Raw genomic sequence first — 27,541 nt, 5'->3', positions numbered from 1 at the left:
TTGTGTTTGGTTTTTTGGCCATGAGGCATGTGGGATCTTAGCTTCCCAAACAGGGATTGAACCCACATCCCCTGCATTGGAAGGGGAAGTCTTAACCACTGGACCATCCTGCAGTCATTCTTGATACTTGGTTTTCCTCACCTCTGTGGTTTGTGCATCACACATTCTAATGATAATGTCACCAAAACAAAAACATATAAATGCTTTCCTGTACATTCTGTGTCCATACTCTTTTAGTCTGCCTGATCCATCACAGTTAGCATCCTAACTAGATGTCTTCCTTCCCTCCGTTTCCTTTCTTCAGTGGTTTCCAGAATTTTTACTGTGAATTGTTATTAGTAAAAATGTTTTGAGCATGTACCTCTACAGTATGCATATGTATTTATAAATTACATACCTGCACTACTGTGTTCCTGTACCGATATTTAGCTATGTATTTACAACATATGTAGAGGGAGAAATTTTAAAAGATGAAAATTAAGTAGCTTAAAATGTATTAATTGTGCTTACTGGTAATTCAAAATTTTTGCTCTCACAAAAAATTATTAATAATGAGAATAGTATGAATGTCTTATTACTTTGTCAGATCTGGATTTAGTACTCCACATTATAGTAATCCCCAATTCTAGTCCATAGTGTAGTTTATTTTGATTCTTGATTTGATGGCATTTCAGAGAAAGGGAATTCATAGTGCAAATGAAAGAAGTACATTTAAAATTCTGCCTTTTAAACATTGAACTCATTTTAAAATATTATTCACTAGTTGTGAAAATTACTTCAAGTTAGGAAATATCCATCTTCTCTGATGCCAAACCATCGTTTTTAAGGTTAGCCCATTTTCAATATCCATGGAAACCCTTTGTTTGAGAGTCTTTCCTACAGGTGGTAAAATCCTTCTTCCAAGTTTGCTAAGTATTAAGATAGGTGATTTGATAAGTAACACCCCATTTAAGGGGACAAATATAACAATGACCATATGTGTAAACACTCATTAAGATTTTTTTTCTTCCATCATCGTACACACAAATTTTTTTTTTTTAATAGCAGTTACCATCTTTTATATCCTTTGAAGGGGCAGGCTAAATAGTTTATTTGTTTCAAAATATCTGCCAAGTAGCATCCTGTGGAACACCTTTCTCATCACAAATTAGGTCATCAAATTTTAAGAAAGAAAAATGCATAGATTATACCATGTGGCATGTGCCACCAGTATGTTAGTGACAAAGATTTTCATGGCCATGCCCCATCTTCTTACTTACTTTTACAAAAACTCTATGATTTAAGAATTTTGGTTTTATCAAAGTAATCATATTGCTGATATCCAATAGCCCATAAATTCAAATGCGCTAGAATATGCTAACAGCAAGGGAACAAGCGAGCCCCTGTCCCCTAGTCCATCAGGGAGGTCAGGTTCTTCCCTGGCATTCCTCTGTAGAACAGGGAGCAAGTGAAGGCCTAGGGTCATCCCATACAGAAAAGGTTAGTAGCAGCTTAATAAAAATAATGAAACTAGAATTGTGTTTCTTTTTTCTGCATTCCCAAGAATTTTTTGTCAACATGCGGTGCATGCACAGAAATTAAAACCCACATCTGACAATGTTATTCTCTGTTGTATATTGTTGAGTTGCCTCAAGTTCAAAATCTTTTAATTACCATGATTTTTGCATTCCTGTAATGTGGGCCCTACCTCCCTTTCAAGTCTCATCTTGTAGATTTACTACAATCATGCCACACAGGTCTTCTTTCACTAGTTCTCTGATTGCACCAAACTCTTTTTTTTACACATGTCCCTTCCCTTCTTACACATTATACCCTGGCCTTGAATGTTCTTCTCCACATGTTATCACCTTGCTGACTACAGAGCTGCTTCAGATCTCATATCAAATGTTACATCTCTGCAGATATCCCATCTGACCCCTTTAATATGAATTATTCCTCCTCTTTGTATGCACTCTTCACATGTCTTATCTTGGCTTAACTGCACTTAATCATGATTTGTGATTAGGTATCAGTATTTATTCATGAGGTTATCTATCTCACCCAAGAAGTACCATGAAGTCAGTAGCTTTTCTTCGAACCCCTTTCCAGTGGGTCTTTGTCTCATGGCACACTTCATTGGAAATTTATAGCATTCTCCATAATCCTGTCTACCATCCTCTCCTCTGTTATCTACCCACCTCCTTATGACATCTAAAATTCATTTGGCTTCTGGGACATTTATTCAGCAAAAATTTATAAGTGTTTACAATGTGCCTGTACTGTGTTAGGCAGTTGAGAGAAAACGGTACACACTATGAAACTTAGAAAACATATTGCTTTGAATGGTCTTCCACTTTTAGTAAGGAAGATTCTACTTATAAACATCAGCGTTGAATTTACTTAATAGAGCAGGAGTTTATAACCTTTAGTGGGTCACATCCTCTTTGAGTTTGTTAAGAGCTCTGATCCCCTTTCACAGTGAAAAATGCACAAATCCTAAGTGCATATACAGTTTTAAGAGGTTCGACTAACTCGTAAAGCTCGTGGTTGGGTGACATTTCCTGAATCAATCATGTTCTTGGAATGTAAACAATATTTACATTCTCTTCCTAAACTATGGGATAGAGAAGGACACAAAGGTGAAAAGGAGGATAAAGAAGTGAATCACAACTTCTGTCTCTGGAGGAGGGGAAGGGAATGGATGTAGGAGAAAACCTTTTCTCATTGCTGCCTAATACTATAGTTACAAAATACTGGTCCACAACAACAGTCTGTGTGAATTCCCTGAGAGTGTTTTGAGAAGTGGGGTCTGCCCGCACATATTTTTAAGTTAAAACCTAAAATATTTCATTTTAGGTTAAATAATTTTCATTGTAGGTTAATTTCAAGGGATTTAATTATCAGTGAACTTAAACACTGACATTTAACTATGACTATTACGTGGGGGTTTCCCGATGGCTCAGCGGGTAAAGAATCCACCTGCCATGCAGGAGACACAAGAGACCAATATGTCAGTTATGTTTGTTGCTATTTTGTTGCTAAATCATGCCCGACTCTTTTGTGACCCCAAGGATTGTAGCCCACCAGCCGCTAGGCTCTCCTGTCCATGGATTCTCCAGACAAGAATACTGGGAGTGGGTTGCCATTTCCTTCTCCAGGGGATCATCCCAACCCAGGGATCGAACCTGTGTCTCATGTGCTGTAGTCTCCTGCATTGCCAGTGGATTCTTTACTGACTGAGCCACCAGGGAAGCATTATATACTTCAATTAAAAAAATAATAATTGCAGAGAAAATCATTAATTCAAACTGATATTCCCAATTCCAATCTAACACAAGAGTTCTTCTAATCTGTTTTTGGTGGGGTTTTTTTTGTATTTGTAATTACTTCTTCTTACAGCAAAATACCTAATCCTTGTTATTCCCAATATTTTTTTTCTTCCTGTATATAGCCAGGCTTGAATTGCCTCTGCTGCACCCACTCCCAGCCCTCCAGGGACGTTATTCCCGATATTTTTTTTCTTCCTGTATATAGCCAGGCTTGAATTGCCTCTGCTGTGCCCACTCCCAGCCCTCCAGGGACACCCTCTCCCTCCTGCTTGGTCTCCAGCAGTATACCCTGGACTTGCTTGTGGGGTTGTCCTCCTTACCCCGCTCAGGCTCTGAACCCCACACTGGGTGCCACTCCTTGTGTGGGTGCTCCCTTCATGCTGATCTGGCTCTGACATTTCGTTCTGGTACCAAGGTCCCCTCCCCAAACCTGTCACACTGATGTCTCTACAGTTCTGTTCATCTAACTGCTTTGGGGCTCATTTGTTTAGAAAAGAAAGTGCAAGAAGAAGGGAAGCAAAGCTATTTTTTAATACACAGGTCTCGTATTCCTTATGGCTTCCCTGATGGCTTAGTGGTAAAGAATCTGCCTGCCAGTGTAGGAGACTCGGGTTTGATCCCTGGGTCGGGAAGATCCCCTGGAGAAAGAAATGGCAACCCATGACATATTCTTGCCTGAGAAATCCCATGGGCAGAGAGCCTGGCAGGTTATAGTCCATGGGGTCGCAAAAGAGTCAGACATGACTTGGGGAATAAACAGCAACTTGCTTTCCTATAGGAACATAAAATACCCGTTTGTTATAGGTGAAAGTGAAGTCGCTCAGTCGTGTCCGACTCTTTGCGACACCATGGACTGTAGCCTACCAGGCTCCTCCATCCATGGAATTTTCCAGGCAAGAGTACTGGAGTGGGTTGCCATTTCCTACTCCAGGGGATCTTCCCGACCCAGGGATGGAACCCGGGTCTCCCGCATTGCAGGCAGATGCTTTACCATCTGAGCCACCAGGGAAGTCTTTGTTATAGGTAAACTACTGTTAACTCCAGATATTCTAAATGAATTTTGAAGTGTAATTACGTGTTTTGGTTTTATTAATTATATAATGAAGACATTTTATGGAGAGTGCCTTTAAGGTTTTCAGCCCATCCTTTCATTTGAATGGGTGTTTTTTGTTTTTTTTTTGCACAATTATACACATTTAGTGTAAGGAATTAAATAACAAACAGATGATGACCACCTCCCAACACCACCCCTCAACATCACCACCCCATCATAGAGTGTCCACACTTAGTAACAGACACATGTCTAGTTACTGTAACTCAATCATATAAAAATGTGGAGAACTGTATTAAAATGTATGTAAATTACTTTGCTTCATGAATTTTAATTCACATATTTTTATAACACAATAAAATGTTATTTAAGTTGGATGAGCTCTGTAATATAGGTTGTTAAAGTAACCCCAGACCAGGGGGGAGGCTTTCAGAGGTGTTCAGTGACTCAGAGCCAGTATGTCACTACAGTGACAATAATTAAGAAGCTGAGTTTACTGTACAACAAGCGAGTATCTGACCTCACAATCCCACCTTATTATTAATGCAGTTAATAATATACATTATCCTTTTGCAATTTTCTATGAAAGATAAAATCATAGTATTAGTATTATTATCCTTCTTGACTTTTTAAATTAAAACTATTGTACTTAATCTTTACACAGTTGTGTTAATATGTGTGGTATTAAGAAGTGGAGAAATTGCTAACTAAAAAAGATAGTTTAGATGAAGGAGACCTTATGAATATTACATAGACTTTCCTGAAAACCAGAGAAAAACATCATGTACCGTTCTGTCAAGATAATGTGACACTTTGTAATCCTTTTAGTTGTTGTGTGTGTGGTTTTTTTTTAACCTGTTTGATAAAAAGAATACTTTGAATTGTTCTTTTAATAGTACAGTTCAATAATACAACGAAATGGGAATACTTCAGAAAATGAATTAATGATAATTGTCAGAAATTATAGTCTAGGCAACCTTTGAAATTGGAATACAAAGTAGGCTTCAAATTATTTTTACATATTTAACCAGAGGGATGATTTCAACTCAGCTACCTGGCTTGTAATATTTAACTTTCCTCAAGTCATTAAGGTAGATAAGTTTCTGAGTACTGAGAGGAGTAAATTAAAATCCCACTGTCAAAAGGGTCAGGAAAAAACATTGGTCAAAGACAAGAAAAACCTCTTAATGTTATGTCTGGTGAAGGAGGTTACTTAATGGCCTAAATCTTAAATGTTCAGCTTTGGTTTATATCCTTAGGGAAAAGGTTTTCTATTCATACTACTGTGATCAGATCTGCCTGTAAATAGAATATTTTTTTTTAAAGAAAACTTGAGGCTCAAGTATTATCCAATATTTGAGTTGGCTGTGGGTACTTGTGAAAACTTTACAAAAACCTTCCAACATTTCAGAAAAAAATTCCTCATCCAGTTATGACTCCATAAGAGGGATTAGCTTGCCTATAATGAGTGATTATTATTCATAGTTAATTGAGTGCACATAGGAAGAAAAAGTAAAGCCAATTAGAACAGAAAATATGGGTAAAGCAGGGTAAGATCTCCAGGGAAAAATCTTTAGAAAAGATTGTAGCTCTGAAAAAAAAAATGTTCTTGTACATGAAGTGATAATGGGGATGGAGTGATGTAAGGAAAATGATTGTTGGGAGGGACTTTTAGGGAAGGAACATCTGAATTATCTTATCACAGAGGACTGGCAGACTTGCTGCTGCCAGATTTCTAAATCATGCCACCAGTTTCTACTCTGAAGTAGCTGCCTGCAAATAATTGCTGAGATACTCATCTTTGGAAATGGATACTTTAGATATTAGCAATTTTGTATTATCACTCATCTGTTAATGATCAAAACCCAAAACTCTGTAAAGAGGATTGTAGAAATTCAAAGCTAGTAAATAGTTAGGCAAAGTGGGTAGTTGTGATTCTGGTGAAAAGCTGACGCAGAGAACACTAGACTTTCTGATGTATGGGAAAGGTACAGAGGGCTAAAGATTTGTTCAAGATGGTGGAGTTTGGGGTGATTCTGAGGGTCATAGTGAACTAGAGAGTTAATGTAAATAAATAATTAAGGTTAGAATTATTCTAAATTTGAGGAATTTCACAGGTTTACCTCTTATCAAGAGTCAAAGTAGCAGTAAGACTTCCTGTCAAAGAAACATGGCTCAGAGGGAAAAAAGAAAAGTGTAAAAAAGTACTGCTCCCCACAAGTCAGATATTTTTTGTTGTTCGGTTGCTAAATTGTGTCCGACTCTGCGACTCCAGGGACTGCAGTACGCCAGGCTTCCCTGTCCTTCACCGTCTCCTGGAGTTTGCTCAAAAGTCAGCTTTACTCTTTTGGAAAAAAACATTTTGCTGACGTTTTATAGAGTTGTTTGGAGGAAGTTAACCTTAGAAATGCAGTTGATAAAGACCAAGCATTTAAATACATACTATTTAAAATACTCTTTTCAAACTGAGAACACTGAAAATTCTCTTAAGTTCATGTTGTACTTTTTATTACTAAGAAATGACTACTCTGATGAAGATTGACCAGGAGTAGGGACAAGCATACTTTCAGGAGTGAAACTGTTAACAAATATGAGAAACACAATAGGGAAATATCCTTCATCACACTCAGGTGTATAGTAAGACACACACACAAAAAAAAAACTTTAGTAAACAATTTAAAGTTATGATTTAGAAATATTAAACATTCTCAATCATTCCCAACTCAGGGATTGAATGCAGGTCTCCAGCATTGCAGGTGAATTCTTTACCAGCTGAGCCACAAGGGTGGGTAGAATTTCAAGGGAACTTTCCAACCCAGGAATCCAACTGGCGTCTCCTGCACTGCAGGCGGATTCTTTACCGTTTGAGCCACCAGAGAAGCCCTAGATGCTTCATAAGGATTGCTAGTTAGTGGTAAAGATGTTAGTGATTCTTCTAAAGTTAAAAGGTTCAACCTTCTTTATGGTTCGAAAGGTTACATCCCTTGATGCTTTCTAAGGCCCACTTGACTTCACATTCCAGGATGTCTGGCTCTAGGTCAGTGATCACACCATCGTGATTATCTGGGTCGTGAAGATCTTTTTTGTACAGTTCTTCTGTGTATTCTTGCCATCTCTTCTTAATATCTTCTGCTTCTGTTAGGTCCATACCATTTCTGTCCTTTATCGAGCCCATCTTTGCATGAAATGTTCCTTTGGTATCTCTGATTTTCTTGAAGAGATCCCTAGTCTTTCCCATTCTGTTGTTTTCCTCTATTTCTTTGCATTGATCACTGAAGAAGGCTTTCTTATCTCTTCTTGCTATTCTTTGGAACTCTGCATTCAGATGTTTATATCTTTCCTTTTCTCCTTTGCTTTTTGCTTCTCTTCTTTTCACAACTATTTGTAATGCCTCCTCAGACAGCCATTTTGCTTTTTGCATTTCTCTTCCATGGGGATGGTCTTGATCCCTGTCTCCTGTACAATGTCACGAACCTCATTCCATAGTTCATCAGGCACACTATCTATCAGACCTAGGCCCTTAAATCTATTTCTCACTTCCACTATATAATCATAAGGGATTTGATTTAGGTCATACCTGAATGGTCTAGTGTTTTTCCCTACTTTCTTCAATTTAAGTCTGAATTTGGCAATAAAGAGTTCATGGTCTGAGCCACAGTCAGCTCCTGGTCTTCTTTTTTCTGACTGTATACAGCTTCTCCATCTTTGGCTGCAAAGTATATAATCAGTCTGATTTCGGTGTTGACGATCTGGGGATGTCCATGTGTAGAATCTTCTCTTGTGGAGTGATGGAATTCCAGTTGAGCTATTGGAGGTGATGGAATTCCAGTTGAGCTATTCCAAATCCTGAAAGATGATGCTGTGAAAGTGCTGCACTCAATATGCCAGCAAATTTGGAAAACTCAGCAGTGGCCACAGGACTGGAAAAGGTCAGTTTTCATTCCAATCCCAAAGAAAGGCAATGCCAAAGAATGCTCAAACTACCGCACAGTTGAACTCATCTCACACGCTAGTAAAGTAATGCTCAAAATTCTCCAAGCCAGGTTTCAGCAATATGTGAACCGTGAACTTCCTGATGTTCAAGCTGGTTTTAGAAAAGGCAGAGGAACCAGAGATCAAATTGCCAACATCCGCTGGATCATGGAAAAAGCAAGATTGTTCCAGAAAAACATCTATTTCTGCTTTATTGACTATGCCAAAGCCTTTGACCGTGTGGTTCACAATAAACTGTGGAAAATTCTGAAAGAGATGGGAATACCAGACCACCTGAGCTGCCTCTTGAGAAATTTGTATGCAGGTCAGGAAGCAAAAGTTAGAACTGGACATGGAACAACAGACTGGTTCCAAATAGGAAAAGGAGTTCGTCAAGGCTATATATTGTCACCCTGTTTATTTAACTTATATGCAGAGTGCATCATGAGAAACGCTTGGCTGGAAGAAACACAAGCTGGAATCAAGATTGCCGGGAGAAATATCAGTAACCTCAGATATGCAGATGACACCACCCTTATGGCAGAAAGTGAAGAGGAACTAAAAAGCCTCTTGATGAAAGTGAAAATGGAGAGTGAAAAAGTTGGCTTAAAGCTCAACATTCAGAAAACGAAGATCATGGCATCTGATCCCATCACTTCATGGGAAATAGATGGGGAAACAGTGGAAACAGTGTCAGACTTTATTTTTGGGGGCTCCAAAATCACTGCAGATGGTGACTGCAGCCATGAAATTAAAAGACACTTACTCCTTGGAAGGTAAGTTATGACCAACCTAGATAGCATATTCAAAAGCAGAGACATTACTTTGCCAACAAAGGTCCGTCTAGTCAAGGCTATGGTTTTTCCTGTGGTCATGTATGGATGTGAGAGTTGGACTGTGAAGAAGGCTGAGCACTGAAGAATTGATGCTTTTGAACTGTGGTGTTGGAGAAGACTCTTGAGTGTCCCTTGGACTGCAAGGAGATCCAACCAGTCCATTCTAAAGGAGATCAGCCCTGGGATTTCTTTGGAAGGAATGATGCTAAAGCTGAAAGTCCAGTATTTTGGCTACCTCATGCAAAGAATTGACTCATTGGAGAAGACTCTGATGCTGGGAGGGATTGGGGGCAGGAGGAGAAGGGGACGACAGAGGATGAGATGGCTGGATGGCATCACTGACTTGATGGACGTGAGTCTGAGTGAACTCCGGGAGTTGGTGATGGACAGGGAGGCCTGGCGTGCTGCAATTCATGGGGTCGCAAAGAGTCGGACACGACTGAGCAACTGATCTGGTATGATCTGACATCCCTTGAGGATAGGGAAGCCCAGATTCCAGGATTATCTATTCAGGTATTGTCATGCAGAGCAATAAGAACAATAGAAAAGATTAAGGAGCCAGAAAGGAGAAGGGCTCAAAATTCTCCAAGGCAGGCTTCAGCAATACCTGAACTGTGAACCTCCAGATGTTCAAGCTTGTTTTAGAAAAGGCAGAGGAACCAGAGATCAAATTGCCAACATCCGCTGGATCACGGAAAAAGCAAGAGAGTTCCAGAAAAACATCTATTTCTGCTTTATTGACTATGCCAAAGCCTTTGACCGTGTGGGTCACAACAAATTTTGGAAAATTCTGAAAGGATGGGATTACCAGACCACCTGACCTGCCTCTTGAGAAACCTATATGCAGGTCAGGAAGCAACAGTTAGAACTGGACATGGAACTACAGACTGGTTCCAAATAGGAAAAGGAGTACGTCAAGGCTATATACTGTCACCCTGCTTATTTAACTTCTGTGCAGAGTGCATCATGAGAAACGCTGGGCTGGAAGAAGCACAAGCTGGAATCAAGATTGCCAGGAGAAATATCAATAACCTCAGATATGCAGATGACACCACCCTTATGGCAGAAAGTGAAGAGGAACTAAAAAGCCTCTTGATGAAAGTGAAAGAGGAGAGTGAAAAACTTGGCTTAAAGCTCAACATTCAGAAAATGAAGATCATGGCATCTGGTCCCATCACTTCATGGGAAATAGATGGGGAAACAGTGGAAACAGTGTCAGACTTTATTTTTGGGGGCTCCAAATCACTGCAGATGGTGATTGCAGCCATGAAATTAAAAGACACTTACTCCTTGGAAGGAAAGTTATGACCAACCTAGATGGCATATTCAAAAGCAGAGACATTACTTTGCCAACAAAGGTCCGTCTAGTCAAGGCTATGGTTTTTCCAGTGGTCATGTATGGATGTCAGAGTTGGACTGTGAAGAAAGCTGAGCACTGAAGAATTGATGCTTTTGAACTGTGGTGTTGGAGAAGACTCTTGAGAGTCCCTTGGACTACAAGGAGATCTAACCAGTCCATCCTAAAGGAGATCAGTTCATTGGAAGGACTGGTGCTGAAGCTGAAACTCCAATACTTTGGCCACCTCATGCGAAGAGTTGACTCATTGGAAAAGACTCTGATGCTGGGAGGGATTGGGGGCAGGAGGAGAAGGGGACGACAGAGGATGAGATGGCTGGATGGCATCACCGACTTGATGGATGTGAGTTTGAGTGAATTCTGGGAGTCGGTGATGGACAGGGAGGCCTGGCGTGCTGCAATTCATGGGGTTGCAAAGAGTCGGACACGACTGAGCGACTGAACTGAACTGAAGGCGAAGAGCTGGAGAAGGAAATGGCAACCCACTCCAGTATTTTTGCCTGGAGAAGACTTCCCTGGTGGCTCAGAGGTTAAAGCATCTGCCCAGAATGCGGGAGACCTGGGTTTGAAACCTGGGTTGGGAAGATGCCCTGGAGAAGCAAATGGCAACCCACTATAGTACTCTTGCCTGGAGAATCCCATGGACTGAGAAGCCTGGTAGGCTACAGTCCACGGGGTCGCAAAGAGTCGGACATGACTGAGCGACTTCACTTTCACTTTCACCATGCTCGGAAGAGCCTGGTGGGCTACAATCCAAGGGGTTGCAAAGAATCGGACACAGCTGAATGACTAACACACAAGGAGAAGGGAAGAGCTTCACAGGTGGTGCTAGTGGTAAGGAATTTCCCTAGGACCAGGAACTGCTGTCCCTGCATGACTCCACCCCTTCCCCCATTATCCTCTATGCGCAACTTAAGGTATAAAAACTACTTTGGAAAATAAAGTGCGGGCCTTGTTCACTGAAACTTGGTCTCCCCAAAATTAAAAAAAAAAAAAAAGAATTTCCCTGCCAGTGCTAGGAGATGCAAGAGACATGGGTTCGATCCCTATGTTGGGAAGATCCCAAGGAGGAGGAAATGACAACCCACTCCAGTATTGTTGACTAGAAAATTCCTTGGTCAGAGAAGCCTGCTGGGCTACAGTCCATGGGGTCACAAAGAGCTGGACCTGGCTGACCATGCATGCAGAAGGAAAAGGGAAAGGAAAGGAATTTTGATTTAAGGGATCTGTACAAGAAGCATGATGTTCTTCACTGTGAAAGAAGACATTAGCAGCATCATAGGCTTCTTAGAATGCTGAGGAAGCTCTCCAAAGACTAAAAACTTTGAGGAAACATGCTTTGAACCTTTACTTCAAATAAACCTGGCCATGTTTCCCTCCTGAAGTAACCAAGATTATCCCAGTACAGTCACTAAGAAGCAGACTCTTTTACTGGAGTGTATATTCAAAACATGATTGATTAGTCTGTCATTCATTCATCTCAGTTCAGTTCAGTCGCCCAGTCATGCCTGACTCTTGGCGACCCCATGGACTGCAGCATGCCAGGCTTCCCTGTCCTTCACCAACTCCTGGAGCTTGCTCAAACTCATGTCCTTCGAGTCGGTGATGCCATCCAACCATCTCGTCTTCTGTCGTCCCCTTCTCCTCCTGCCTCCAATCTTTCCCAGCATCAGGATCTTTTCCAACGAGTCAGTTCTTTGCATCAGGTGGCCAAAGTATTGGAGCTTCAGCTTCAGCATCAGTCCTTCCAATGAGTATTCAGGACTAATTTCCTTTAGGATGGACTGGTTTGATCTCTTTGCAGTCCAAACGACTTGCAAGAGTCTTCTCCAACACCACAGTTCAAAAACATCAATTCTTTGGTGCTCAGCTTTCTTTATGGTCCAACTCTTACATCCATATATGACTACTGGAAAAACCAGAGCTTTTATTAGATGGACCTTTCTTGGCGAAGAAATGTCTTTGCTTTTTAATATGCTGTCTAGGTTTGTCATAGCTTTTCTCCCAAGAGGCAAGCATCTTCTGACTTCATGACTGCAGTCATTATCTGCAGTGATTTTGGAACCCAAGAAAATAAAGTCTGTCACTGTTTCCAGTGTTTCCCCATCTATTTGCCATGAAGTGATGGGACCGGATGCTATGATCATAGCTTTTTGAATGTTGAGTTTTAAGCCAGCTTTTCCACTCTTCTTTGTCACTTTCAAGAGACTCTTTAGTTCCTCATTGCTTTCTGCTATAGGGTGGTGTCATCTGTTTATCTGAGGTTATTGATATTCATTCTAACAAATGCTTATTGAACTTCCACGTGTATATTCCTCCAGGTTCTGAGAATACTGAATAGTACATGGCAGACAAACCCTCTCTATTACCATGAAAGAGCTTCCCTCGCGGCTCAGGCAGCAAAGAAGCTGCAACTCACTCCAGTATTATTGCCTGAAGATTTCCATGGACATGAAGCTAAAAGAGCATTTAAACGTGTAGCTGTAATAAGTTGTGATGAGAGTAATGTCAGGGAAGTACAGAAGTACAGGCTTATGTAGATACAGATATCAAGTGATCTGATGTCTAGAGGATCAGAGAATGGCCCCATAAAGATGTCTAATTTAGGATGAGTAGAAAATATCCCAGAGAAAGACTGGGAATCAGTATTCTGGATAGAGAAAATAGTAAGTAATGAATGAATGAAAGACAAGAAAGAGTGGCATGTTTGAGGAAATTAAAGAAATGTTCAGAAACTTCCCTGGTTGTCCAGTAGGTGAGACTTCGCCTTCCAATCCAGGGAGTATGGGTTCAATCCCTGATCGGGAGGCTAAGATCCTACATGCCCCACTGCTAAAAGCAAAACAAGCAAACAAAAAAATAAGCAGTATTATAACAAATTCAATAAAAATTAAAAAAACAAACGTTCAGAATGGCCCCAGGAGTAGACTTTTGAGAGAGTTGAGAGTGAGGATTGAGCTGGAACAGTAGGTAAGCCTTAATACAAATGAGCCACTTCAAGGAATTTGAACTAAGTGAAATGAATGTCAATTGTATGGTTTATGAAGGGGAAATAGTTGATTGATTTGTGTTTATTAAAGGGCACTCTGGCTGTTGTGTGAAGAATACACATAAGGGAGATAGACTTAGGTCAGCAAAACTGGTTAGGAAGCTGCTGAAATAATATAGATGAGACAAAATGATGGACTAGACAATAGTTTTAGCAGTGGGAACAGAGAGAAGTACATGGAATAGTGAGAAAAAGAGGTAAATCAGCAAGACTTTGGGTTGATTTGGTGTTGATCGGCTGAGAGGAAGAATAAAGGATTATCACTGAAATTCCATTTAGGAAACTTGCTGGTTAATGGTGCTATTCACTGTGATAAGAAATTAAGTAAGAACAGGTTTAAGAAGTTAACGGATTTCATTTGGAAATGTGCTGTATTTGAGATGCCTGGGGTCCATCTAAAATGAAGCTGTTTCATAAGCAGTCAGTTGTACAGATACAGAATTCAGTAGGGAGACTTGATCTAGAAATACATATTTGAGAGTTGTCAGCAAATAGATTTTAATGGACTTGATTGGAAGGATATGGTTATCCAGAGGAAACGAGAAGAATAGAAGCCTAAGGTACAAAGGTAGTTAAGAGGAGGATGAAAGAAAATGATCCCTCTAGGTTGATAGAGAATTAACCTGAATGGTTTAAAAAAAAGAAAAACATGAAAATGTACTGATTTGGAAATTAAGAGCAAAGACTCATTGGGAGGGACGCAGTCTTCACCAATGCCTTTTTTTGCTACTGAGATCAGGCAAAAGGAGGACAGAGAACGGTGCAGCTGCATTTAGTCACAAGGATGAGAGCATTTCCAGTAGCGTTTAGAAAGCAAGCGACCGTCTGTAGCACTCCATTTTCTTTCTTTTCTTGTAAATCAGATCGCCGGGCCGTGAGAATTAAGTGAATGTTAAGAATACGTGGAATACAGAGGAAGGTCTCTTCTTTGAGTCCTGTGCATGAGCTGAAGGCAATCCCCTAGGAGCTATTTCTGCTCATGTTGGAGTCTTCAGCTTTGTTATTATTGTTTGTAGATTTGCTTAGTTTAGGGAGATGACATACTTCAGCATTTGAATAAGTTCTTGACCAATTTTTCTAAAAACCTGATGCAACAAACATGCTTTAATTCATGAAGATTCATTTTAATTATCCATAAGCATTAACATTTCAATGGAGGAAAAATTTACTTATATAAATGTACTGATCTCTGGACCTTATTTTTTAACGTCTTTGAAATCAAAAGAGCACCTTCAGAGTTGGAACATACAATTTTATCATCATTTAAAAATATGAATCTGTTCTTAGGATACAATGTGCTATTTTATGAATAATGAATACATTGGTATAGACAGTTCTCTCAGGTCAGGAATGTTTTAGACAAATGGGAATAAGTAACTATGTTGGTGGCCTTAGTTTTGTTTTTGAGGGACTCTCCTTTCTTTTCTTTTTTTTGCTTTGAGTTTGAACTGCTATGTTCCTTGTCTAGTATCATGAAGAATAGTAAGAGCAGAAAAATAAGGGCACAATAGAGGGGAAATAGATATCATTATTGAATTGGTAAGTGCTCCTAGTGCATGTTTTATGAAGAAATTTTCATTCTTTTCAATATCTTTAGGAAATTGTGGTGGTAGATCCTCACCATAATACCCTGCTATAGGGTGGATTTCCACATAATGTGACTTTGCCTTACACTCCTCCCAAAGATGTTTATCCTTCAGAATTAACAAGATTTTCCTGGTGAGGCAAAACAATATGCTGGAGTTAGACCTCCAGTTTGAATCCTGGCATATTCATTGTGTGTCTAAAGTTTGTTAACCTCTCTAGCCTCAATTTCTTCTGTGAAATAATAAAAATCTTTCGCACAGAGTTGTAAATATTAAATAAGTTCATATTTTTTAAAAGAACAATGCCCAGCACATAGTAAGCTCTTATCTGTGCATACAAAATTTACTTCATCCCATCACATAGACCTATATTAATAATGAGTCCATTTTATTATGAGTTATACATGTTTATTGAGTGATACAATAAATTCACTATTATATTTTACAGTATTACTTCAGTTGTAATAATGAGGATAAGGCCAACACAAACAATCTCTTGCCTTGACATTCATTTGAGTAATGAAATATATCATTCAGTGTCTCTGACTGGGATGATTGGCCAATTGAATTTTTATGTATGTCTCCAACATTCTCAAAGCACCTCATGCCGTGAAGATCTCCATAACTCTGGGTTTGATCCAACTGTAGCACTTCTGGTGAGAGTATCAGAGAACTTGGACCACGCTGCCACTGGGTGCTTAGAACCTGAGAATTATATTCCAGGGGAAAATGTCCCATTGTTTTTCAATTCTATATCATTTATTCTGTATCTGGTACTTTCCTTTAAGCTTTTTAAGTGCCCTTAGCAAACCGCATCATCATCACCCAGTGTTATCATCATAATCACTAATCGTGCAGTTCTTTATGTTGTAAGAACACAGACACCCACACACATACACACACATGCACACACACACATAAACAGATTATTATAACCTTACTTTTTAGATAAGGACTTTGAAACTCAAAAAAGGTTAAATTGCTTGGCTATAGGCACCCAGCTAAGTGACAGAGCTGGAACTGGAGGCTTCTTCTCACCTCTTGCTAACCCCTCCTATCCCTGTTTGATGACATTTCCAGCTGCAGCCCTTATGACCTCTAGAGATGGCATTTCCACCCCTGGGAACTCCAGAAAAATTAGAAAAAAAAAAAACCATGCCCCCAGAAGCAGTATTCTACCAGCCTCTGCCAGAGATTTGAGTGCAGTTAAAGATGAGAAATTAAAAAGTTATGAACTCAGACCAGTCTGAGATTTACTTGTATTTAGGCTTTTACTGATTTGCAGGAATCACTAATTTGTAGAAGCACCTTGCTCTGCAGAAAGCTGTGTGTCATTGGTGCAACCTGAGTGATCATGGTGACTTCAAGAAACCTGCTTCTGGAGAAAAATCAGATAAAGTTAAGGAAGGCGTTCGTTTTTTTTAATGACCAATTAAATTTCCAGTCACAATAGAGATGATTAAAAATCTCTAAAAGAGTTTCTATGCAGGATCCATGATCTGGTGCTTTTTTTGCTGTGAAAAGACAGAGGTTACCTCAGTGTGCAAAAAGAGGAAATAGTGGGATGACTGGGAACCTTGAGTCTGAAGACAGTAGGGATTAGATGGAAATTTCAGCATCCTCAAAATCTGAAAATATATATATCTTTTGGCACAGTTTTTCCACTTCTAGTAATACTTGATCACATTAACCAAGATATGGGTATAAGAATATTCACTGAAGTATTATTTTCTATAGCAAAAGAAGACAAACAAAAAACAAACCCTTATTCATCAACAGGGGCATGCCATCCCGTGGAATGCTAGGAAGCTAGTATAAACTATGAGGTGGTGTGTGTGTATGTTAGTCGTTTGCTGCTGCTGCTGCTAAGTCACTTCAGTCGTGTCTGACTCTGTGCGACCCCATAGATGGCAGCCCACCAGGCTCCCCCGTCTCTGGGATTCTCCAGGCAAGAACACTGGAGTGGATTGCCATTTCCTTCTCCAATGCATGAAAGTGAAAAAATAAAGTTAAGTCGCTCAGTCGTGTCTGACTCCTAGCGACTCCATGGACTGCAGCCCACCAGGCCCTTCTGTCCATGGGATTTTCCAGGCAAGGGTACTGGAGTGGGGTGCCATTGTCTTCTCCATGTTAGTCACTTAGTCGTGTCCAGCTCTTTGTGACGCCATGGACTGTAGCCAGAGTGGGTTGCCATGTCCTTCTCCATGACGTAGTATAATGACTACTCATAGGAAAAAAAGACTAAAATTAACTATGTGAAAAAAATCCATTTGCAAAACGGTATGTTTAATATAAGACCATTTTTGCAAAAATATTAATGGTCACCGAAAGGGAGGAGGAATAAAGGTTAGAACAAAGAAGAAAGACCAGTGGTGGTATGCATGCTATACTATGGCTCTAGTTATCATTCAGGTGCGAGATGACAGAGAACATGAATTTGGGGGCCATATACTTGTTCATTTAACAGGTATTTCTTAGAAGTCAGCCACATACCAGGTACTATCCTAGGTGCTGGGATATACATAGAACTTACATCCTAGTTGTAGGAGATAGAAAATTAGCAAATAAAAGTATTAACACCTGCATTTTAGATACACAAAATCTATTATTAACAATAAGAAGCTTTTTATTGAAGTATAGTTGATTTACAATGTTGTTTTTGTTTCAGGTATACAGCAAAGTGATTCCATTATACATATACACATATCTATTCTTTTTCAGATTTTTTCCCTTATAAGTTATTATAAAATATTGAGTAGTGTTCTCTGTGCTATACAGTAGGTCCATGTTGGTTATCTATTTTATATATAGTAGTGTGTATCTGTTAATTCCAAACTCCAAATTTATCCCTCCCTCTAAATTGGGAGATTGGGATTGACATATACACACCACTATGTATAATATAGATAACTAATAAGGGCCTACTGTGCAGCTCAGGGAATCTACTCAATACTCTGTAATGACATATAGGAAAGGAATCTAAAAAGCAATGGGTATATATATATGTATAACTGATTCGCTTTGCTGTACGGCAGAAATTAACACAACATTGTAAATCACATTCACCAATAAAAACTAATTTCAAAAAGAGAAAAGACCTAATTTTAGGTCCATCAGTTTTGACTGCCTCCAGACTGGAGGCATGATTTAGGGGCTGACTCAGATGGCTGTCCTCTAAGAAAGTGATTATTTTTAGTTAACCAGTCGTTTATGGGAGGAAATTGAATATAGTAGTTAATTCTTACACTTTTCACAAACATTTATTTAAACAAATATGTAGACACTTAGCTGTTTTCTTTATAATATTAACCATACTATTAATATAAGCTCATAATAGAAAATAGTATATTAGTATTTTTTCTTTTTACACTTAGAAAATTATGAATTCTCAAATAGAAAAGGTTAATTCCTTTTTAATAAAATCATTGGTAAGATGGGAATAAAAGTCAGATAGAATGTTTAGTTTTTCATCAGTAGCAATTGTTTCATTTTAAACAGCAAATTTCACACTGCTTGAGATTATCTAGTTGTAATGTAAACTAGGAGAATTTAATGATATGTTGGACAATGATAACTGTTTTGTTCAAGACCATATTAATCAGGTTCTCTCTGTAAGCATACGGCAATTTTAAGTCTTTAAAATTAAATCAAAACTGATAGAGAAACAACTGAATCTCTTAACTTATGTTAAAAATATTTATTTCAAAACTTTATGAATAGTGTTTACTTATTAATTCAGTGCAATTCATCAAATTTCTACTGAGTGCTTTTTCTGTTCCAGACACTAGATGTTTTATATACCCCAATAAATATAGTATAGACCCCAGACTCAAAAATGCTTAGTCTAATAAAAAAGACAGCTGGGCAAACAGAAAAAGAATATAAACAGTTAGAGGGTTTATTTATAAGTGTGTTTGGAGTGATTCAGCATTTCTAACCACTGATCGATACTACCTAACCAGAGAGTTTCCCCAAAGCAGAGTTAAACTCTCAATAATTGTTTTTGGAGCTAAGTGCAGTCACACAGAGTCCCTTATGGGAAGAGTAAGAATCTTCAGGCTGAATTCCTATAAAATTAGCACTTCTTTTCCTGTAGGTTCCCTCTAAGATGCCTCAGTGATTAAGGAATGCTTGATCTTGCGAATTATGTGTGCCACAAACTTCTCATTTTTCCATTTTTGCTTTTTCCCAAAACCAGATCCAGAAAACAAGCAATTATTCCTTGTTAGGACAATACAAGTAGAAAGTGTATTTTAAAATATTTTTTAAAATAAAAAGTAGATCATGAAATGCGTGCATGTATGTAATTATGGGTGGATGCAGAAGAATTGATCTGCTATGTGCCACCTTCCAAGGATATTTGAACAATTTCCATCTTGTGTAACCCACCCCCCACCCCACAACCCACACACATATCTATGACTTTCAGTGTAAATATTTAGAACCTCACTTAGTTCCATCAGGCTGCTATAACAAAATACCACACACTGGGGATCTTATAAACAACATTTATTTCTCACAGTTCTGGAGATCCAAAATCATAGTGTCAGCATGATAAAGGGCTCTCTTCCTGGTCTGGAGCCAGAGCCTTCTTGCTGTGTCCTCACATGGTGGAAGATGTGAAGGATTTTTCCAGATTCTCCTTTGTAAGAATGCTGCTCTCATTCATGAGGGCATCACTTCATGACTTAAGTGCTTCCCAAAGGCCCCACCTCCTGATACAATCACCTGTGGAGTTAGGATTTCAATATATGAATTTTTAGGAATTCAAACTATAGCAGAAACTATCAATTATGTTTCCCATATCAAAATTTAAAACGAAAAGTAACAGAGGTAAAACAAAACCAAACAAAGCTGTAGTTAGTCACTTGCCAGCTAAGGAGGTGCCCACATCATTTAAAAAGTGAGTGAAGTGGGCCCCCAAAGCAGAAGTGCTACCAACGATGGATGGGGGACTTGTCCACCTTAGGAGATTATTCTAGGAAGTCTTCTTGATTACTGAATTCTAGTTGATTAAGAAAAGGTTTATCATGGGATTGGTCATTGTTCTATTTTAGGTCACTAAAGTACAGAATCATTTTAAAGAGGTCAGAGAGAACATTATTATGCACATGCTTGAAAGTGAAAGTGTTAATCGCTCGGTTGTGTCTACCTCTTTGCGACCCCATGGACTGTAGCCCGCCATGCTTCTCTGTTCATGGAATCCTCCAGGCTAGAATACTGGAGTGGGTTGCCGTGCCCTCCTCCAGGACATCTTTCCAACCCAGGGATCAAACCCCAGTCTCTTGCATTGCAGGCAGATTCTTTAGGGTCACATGCTTAGGACTTGGCAATATTTTTTTCTTTAACCTTCAAACAAAGGCTACCATCATAACTACATTGCAGTTGAACTACATCAGTCCAACCATCCTGTTAGGAATATGCTATAAAGATGCCTGTTCTACAACTGATGAAATGGTAGCTCAGACAGGTTAAATTAATTAATTCCATAAATATTCATTGAGGAACTATTGCTTGGAAATTCTCCAAATGGGCCTCACAATAAACTTGTCAGTCCTTTTCTATTTGCTTTCCCTGGAAGCAGAGACAAAACATTTTGTTGCTTATTTAGTAAACAGAGGATTCCTAAATGACAAGTATGGGGTTGAATTCAGAGTTCTTGCACACACCATTTCTGGTTTCTAAAATCTGTGTTTACATCCAGAGCAAATAGCATCGCTGCTATGAGAACCAGGTCACCTGGTTTCACATTCCAGGCTCTTTTACTCTGTCTTGCTGCTTCTCCTATGTCTTCCTGACTTCTTCACATTCAAATACTTCTTAAAATTACAAATTAAAAAAAAAAAAAAAACTCCCAGAATTTTAAAAAGTTAGAGATTGCCTTTTTATAGCATCAGTGACAGGACTCATCTCCAGAAACAAGGACATCTAGTACCTCTCTTATAATTTGGTTAATAGAGTTTAAGCTCACAGATTCATTTTTAGAGTCGTATCTATATAAAATGGAATCTTGCTCTTCACAAATTGCGCAGTGACCTCAATTCTCAGATGGCTCCTATTACAAAAAGCTACAACCTCCTTTTCAAAAGTGTCCAAATACAATGATCAGAGGATAAAGCACGCAGAATGTTGACTATCCTGTTGGTATGTCTGTCTTTTCTCTGCATGCGTGTTCCAGGTGGGAGAGTTCAGAGCCCATGCTGCTGAGTGGACAGCCAACGTCACGGCTGAATTCAAGGAAACCAGGAGGCGGCTGAGCGTGGAGATTTATGACAAGTTCCAGCGCGCCACCTCCATTAAGCGGAAGCTCTCTGCAGAACTGGCTGGAAACCACAACCAGGAGCTGACTCCCTGTAGGAGGACCCTGTCTGTGAACCACCTGGCCAGCGAGAGGGATGTCCTGCCTTCCTTACTGAAAACAGAAAGTATCTATTTGAACGGACTGACACCACACTGTGCGGGCGAGGAAATCGCTGTTATTGAGAACATTAAGTAGCCCTCTCTTTGAAGAGCCTCAGGCATAGCAATTAGGTGAGGACTTCTATATGCTCTTTATGACTGTTGCTGGTAGCATTTTTAAAATTGTGCATGAGCTCCAAAGGGGGAAAAAAATAGATACACCCATCATGGTCATCTGCCATCAAGAGAATTGGAATTCTGAGCCAGCACTTTTTTTTTTTTTGATGATGCTTGTTGAACAGTCCACTTTCTTTGACGAGTGGAATAAAACAAGCGATGTCTGATGCCTTTTTTGTGCCCAGACTGTTTTGCTCCCTTTTCCTAACGTGCCATAAGGCCTCAGAATGAATTATAATTGTTTCTGGTAATAATGTAGTTTTGAGGGATCAGTCCTTACTTTTCAGGGTCTACCTAACTGAGCCTAGATACGGACCATTTATGGATGACAACATTTCTTTTTGTAAATGGCAAGAAATTCTTATGCAGCCTTTTACCTAAGAAATTTTCTGTCAGTGCCTTATCTTATGAAGAAACAGAACCTCTCTAGCTAATGTGTGGTTTCTCCTTCCCTGCCCCACCCCTAGGCTCAACTCCACAGCCCTTTTCCCCACAGCTCCCGTTTGAATACCATACCTTGCTGGAAACAAATGTGTAAAATGACCGAAGTGATGATGCCCGAAGAAGGAATAGATGCCAAATTAGATGGACACTGAAGCAACACTCAGAAACCCTAGCATTATAGGCACTGCAGAGAAATGAGGTGCAAAGATGGCCCCTCTGAGTATTTATTTGACTCGGGTACCAATGGTACATGTATACAGTGTAATTACCAGGCCAGTAAAATTGACTGCTCCCAAACAGTCCCTTCTTTTCCTGGCAGTATTTAAAATTTATCATTTATTACTAACTATGTATGTGTGTGTGTGTGTGTATATATATATATACACATATATATATACACACATTTTTTAAAGTTGGAAGAAGAAAATCCATATATATATATATATCCATAAGTGATCTGACAAAAGAAAACTGTTAAAATGGATATTATTGAAGATGAATTTAGACGATTGGTGTGAATTGCCACTCAGATGACATGAAGAGAGCCAAACAATGTGTTATAAGCATTTGCTAATAAACATTATACTGCCAGCATCTATCTGTTTTCTGATGTATGAAAGGCTTATATGGTTTTCTTTCCCTGGGTAAATTGTGCCCAGTGAGGGGAGGGGATGCATAAGCAGAGTTGGGCACAGCCCTCGCCTTCCGTGGGTGTACCTCTGGAGTTGTGGCTGAGTGTGAGAGCAGAAGCTGAAACTGGATCACTGTGATTTTGCACTTGGAAAAATGCAGATTGCAGGCATAATTCATCTCTGACATTAGAGAAAAAGCTGTTATAGCACAATTTAAATCTTGAGAGTTTTTTTTTTTTTTTTTTTTAAGATAGAAAAGGCTGTTAATCCTCTTTAGTTTAATTTTCTATCCTGCAACTCTTTGGAGGTTTTCAGGATTCAGAAGAAATTCAGTAAAGGCACCTAGTAGATCGCTCCTCTTTCTTTTATTTTCATACATAGATCTGCTGTACATTGTAAATAAAATTTTTAAAACACAGAAAGAAAATGATTTCCCTAAATATAATTGCAAAACATGACTTTTATTCTTGGGGGTGGGAGTATTTGAATAAGTGGCATTCATATTAGAGTCTTAAAAAATAAACCCAGGATCTTAAAAAAAAAAAAAGAAAATTTAACAGAGGCTTATTTTTCAAAATTTAAGCTAGAAATGTAAATATTCAGCTAACTTGTTGAAGGTACTTTTATAAACTTAAAGAATTCTAACCAAAATTTTGGAAAGTCAGGCTCTTTTAGAAGAAAAGCTACACCCATTTCCTCGATAACTATTCTGAAAGTTCATATGGTGGATTGCACCATGTATAAACTGTGAATTGTATTGACAAATAAAGTTTGTAATTAAAGTCAGCATCTTCTGAGTCTCCTGCTTGCTACTGAGGGTTTAGATCTGATCCTGGCTGTGCAGAACTCCAGGATGTCACAGTTCATGCTGAGTTTTTGTGGCTCCTTTGTTCACAGTATTCAAGAAATATTTTTGATGCAGTATTTCCACGCTTGTTAAACACATGCAAATGTTCTTCTTGGTGGCTGTTAATCAAAAGTAAAAATCCTGAAATTTCACTTTTGAAATATGATATTTTAAAGAGCATATAAATGCAAGATTGTTTCTATTAAATTGTTATGTCAATGTCTTATTTTGTCATTGTTAGACCTTGTCTTGACCTGCCTGAAGTAATTGGAATGCTGAACATGGGCACCTTAATGTTTTTGTAAGAAAGAAAAAAAAAAAAAAAAAAAAACAGTCAAACATCCTGGCAGTATTGAAGCCTAAAGAAGGTAGTTGCCAACTAATCTTCTAGACCTCATACCCCAAATATTTGGACTATATATCTTGTCAGTAGCTTACATAAATTTAATTTTTCATTCCCAAGCACCTTGATATTCAGTAAATATCCTAAAACTGGTCCCCAACATTATCCTTAGAATTGGGGGAAATCTAAGGAAGTGTGTACATATCATAGCAATTTCGTTTTTCAAGCTTCATTTTGTTTACCTCCTGTGGAGAGAACGTTGATTAAGATTTTGACATAACCTATGAGTTTATTTTTAAAATGGACTAATTTAAGAATGAGTGGTTTTGCCCTGAAGGATATTTGAGAACAAAAAGTACCAAGCCCAGCAAGAATTAGGAACTCTCTTATTTGGAATCAGACATGGATTCTAGACAAGGCTTTTTATCTGCCTTACAACTAGTAACTGTAAAATAATTATTTTGGAGTTCTTTTAATTTGTTACATAAATCTCTGTACTCTACTACCATAGTTCATGTCACACAGTCTTTTTTTTCCAATAATATTTCATTCTTGCAATATAGGAAAAAGTGAAACTTCTAAAGCCAAGAGGGAATTGAATAATATGTCATGACCTTCAAAAAATAACAGGCTATAAGGCTTGGTTTCTTTCTCAGATTCTAAGGAACACATGATTGAAGAACTAAATCCCACCTCACTATATATAAAAAATTCCATAGAATGCTTTGATTCTGAAGGCTAGGAGTTCAAAGAGATCAAGAAAAACTTTACATGGAACACCAGAAAAAAGAAATGTAGACATTCTGAAGATTTGAGATAGCTATTTATGCCTAAGAACTGGAGGCCTAGATCAACTTTTGTTTTCCTTTAAAAAATGTTTGCTGTTCTAGTAAAAATCATAACTTATTTGTGGTTTGCGTTCCTTATCAAAGTGTGAGTATAAATTTGCTTTTGTATAAAGTAAAAGATGTCTCTATTTGAATACTCATAACTGCATTAAAATTAATATATGATTTTTGCTTCAGCATGACTTTACTTAAAAGGGTCTTTTCCAGAGAAACTTACCGGTTTTGCATATGCTCATGTGTTGGTTCCAAGATGGCATGGAGTAACCTGGTTACTTTGGGTTGGAACTTTTGAGAGTAACTTATTATGGTTATCTTAATAAGAGGAAAGCTTCATAACTCCAGGAGCCACATTCATCCCACCCTACCTCAAAGGTTTATACAGCTTTTGTCACACATGGTACTTCCCCACCCAAATCTCAGCTACCCCTTCTTAAAAGACAGGGATTAGTTCCAATGACCAGGACTTTTGACTCTGCTCTTTTGTTTGACTCAACACCATTTATTCACTAGGCCCCACCTCTTATTATATATCGAAGATTCATAAAACGTTTATTTTCCTAAGATTAATCTTACAAAATACGTTCACTGTTTTATGCTTCTCAGTTTACAACTTTTTTTTTTCCTTTTATCTGTCATTCTTTTCCAAATTATTGATACTTTGGTGCATTGACAGAAAACTCACTGCCTGGTCTTTATTCTTTTTCTTTGCCCTCTCGGACTTGGATTCTCTCTGAGTTCCATATTCATCTAGCTAACTCCAGAAGTGGATTTCTCCACTTCTCAAAAGCACTTCAACATAGCGAAGACTCTCATCATCTTTCCCCAGACCTGGACCTCTTTAGTGTCATCTATTTCTGCAAATGGCATCCCCATCCATCTGGTTGGGCAAGTCATCTTTGATGTTGTCTTCTCTCCTTCAACTCCATACCCACCTATTATCAAGCCATATTGACCCGTGCCCTGAATGTGTCTTGAATTTATATACAGTCATCACTTTAATCCAAGCCACTCCCATAGCTGCCCCTTCTACTAACTGCTTTTGTTTCATGCTCCAGTCATTGATGGAAGAGTGGTCTTTTTCATATGCAGATCTGATTGTGGTCACTCTCCAATTTAAAGCCACTAATTGTCTTTCATTTCCTTAGCAGTAAGATCAGAATCTTTCAAATAGGACTGCTTCTGGTCTCCCTTTTGCCATCCTCTCCAGGTTCATTTTTGGGCTTCCCTTGTGGCTCAGCTGGTAAAGAATCTGCCTGAAATGCGGGAGACCTGGGTTGGGAAGATCCCCTGGAGAAGGGAAAGGCTACCCACTCCAGTATTCTGACCTGGAGAATTCCATGGCCATATAGTTCATGGGATGCAAAGAGTTGGACATGACTGAGCGACTTCCACTTTCACTTTCTGGGCTCATATTGAATCTCTCTCTCTCTCTCTCTCTCTCTCTCTCTCTCTCTCTCTCTCTCTCTCTCTCTCTCTTTCTGCATCTCAGTCCCAGGGCCTTCTGTTTTTTTCATGAAGCTATTCCTTGAATGCTTGCTCTCTTTTTCATCCTCAGCTTTTTTCATCTAACAAACTCATTCTTCATAACCCAGCTTAAGTATTACTTTCCCTGATAGGCCTTCCCTGACACCAATTCAGGCACCTTTATAATATACTCTGTAAAACCCTGTTTATTCCCCTGTTTGTGTTTAGATATCCATCAGGATTCCTCTTTGATTATTATCTATCTTTCCCACTAGAATCTAATTCATTTTTTTCACTACTAAAGGTACTTTCATTTCCAAATATTAGCAAAGTACATATAGTGAGTGCTCAAAAAACACGTGATGAACAAATGAAAATAAAAACAGGGATTTAACTATTGTAACCATCTGAAGTATCCTCATGTATAAGTATCCCACATTTTCTGGGCTCTGGAAACATTTATCTGTGCTCTTCTACAAGTTTAGTTGTAAATGAGATACAAATATTTCTCCTATTAACTGACAAGCTGCTAATAGTTAACTCATTGTATATAAAAAACTCAAAACCAATTGTTCAACTAAAGAGGCTTGCAGTTTGTCATTATACTCTTACTCCTTCTAAACAAGGGTTTCATTATTTTCATTTTCAAATTTTGGCTTATAATAGATACTATCAAAGCTTTCAATTATAATCCTGAAAATTTGTTTAGAAATTAATTGTAAAGCATATTTGCTAATACTTGTAAATGGGTGCCTTTTATTAGTAGAAAGCTAAATGCACATTTGTTATCCTTGCCAAATAAAATTCAGCTTTTTTCATGCTTAAGTAAATTTATAAGCAGTCTGGGAAGAAATCCATTATTGGGTACATTTTGAACTGTATCCAATTAATAATATTAGTCACTTACATGGTATAATTTTGAAATCAACTCAGAGAATAAACATTAGTTTCCATCCCACTGACACCTGAATTTTGTAGATGGTATCCATTTCTACACTATAAAATTAAAAGTGTAGTATGCAGATGATCTTTATCATACTACTTACTCTGTTAAAAAACATTTTAGGCTTTTAAATATTATTGACATTAGACTGTATGTTTCTGGAATTTTATCAAAAATTCAAAGTGAGCATTAGTAAGGGGTAGTATCTGGTGCAGATTCAAGTTTTATCACTACCCAAGTATTCGAGAGATGGGAAGACATAGCATCAAGACACTAGCAAGATAT

At 38.5% G+C, this 27,541-nt stretch overlaps 1 protein-coding gene across 4 annotated transcripts in view; it reads left to right on the top strand.

The window, feature by feature from the left end:
- Positions 1–25,014, top strand: part of KCNK2 (potassium two pore domain channel subfamily K member 2) — a 225,661-nt gene extending 200,647 nt beyond the window's left edge. For 3 of the 4 annotated variants that reach the window (XM_027565604.1, XM_027565605.1, XM_027565601.1), the window contains exon 7: positions 21,338–25,014. In XM_027565604.1, the coding sequence (XP_027421405.1) occupies positions 21,338–21,655 (318 nt within the window). In that variant the 3' untranslated portion in view covers positions 21,656–25,014. The remainder of the gene's footprint in view (positions 1–21,337) is intronic. The other variant, XM_027565603.1, reaches the window with a different exon arrangement.
- The last annotated feature ends 2,527 nt before the right edge of the window (positions 25,015–27,541 follow it).

The sequence above is a fragment of the Bos indicus x Bos taurus genome, chromosome 16, assembly GCF_003369695.1.
Source record: "Bos indicus x Bos taurus breed Angus x Brahman F1 hybrid chromosome 16, Bos_hybrid_MaternalHap_v2.0, whole genome shotgun sequence".
Lineage (NCBI taxonomy): Eukaryota > Metazoa > Chordata > Mammalia > Artiodactyla > Bovidae > Bos > Bos indicus x Bos taurus.
This window is presented reverse-complemented; position numbering and strand designations above follow the sequence as displayed.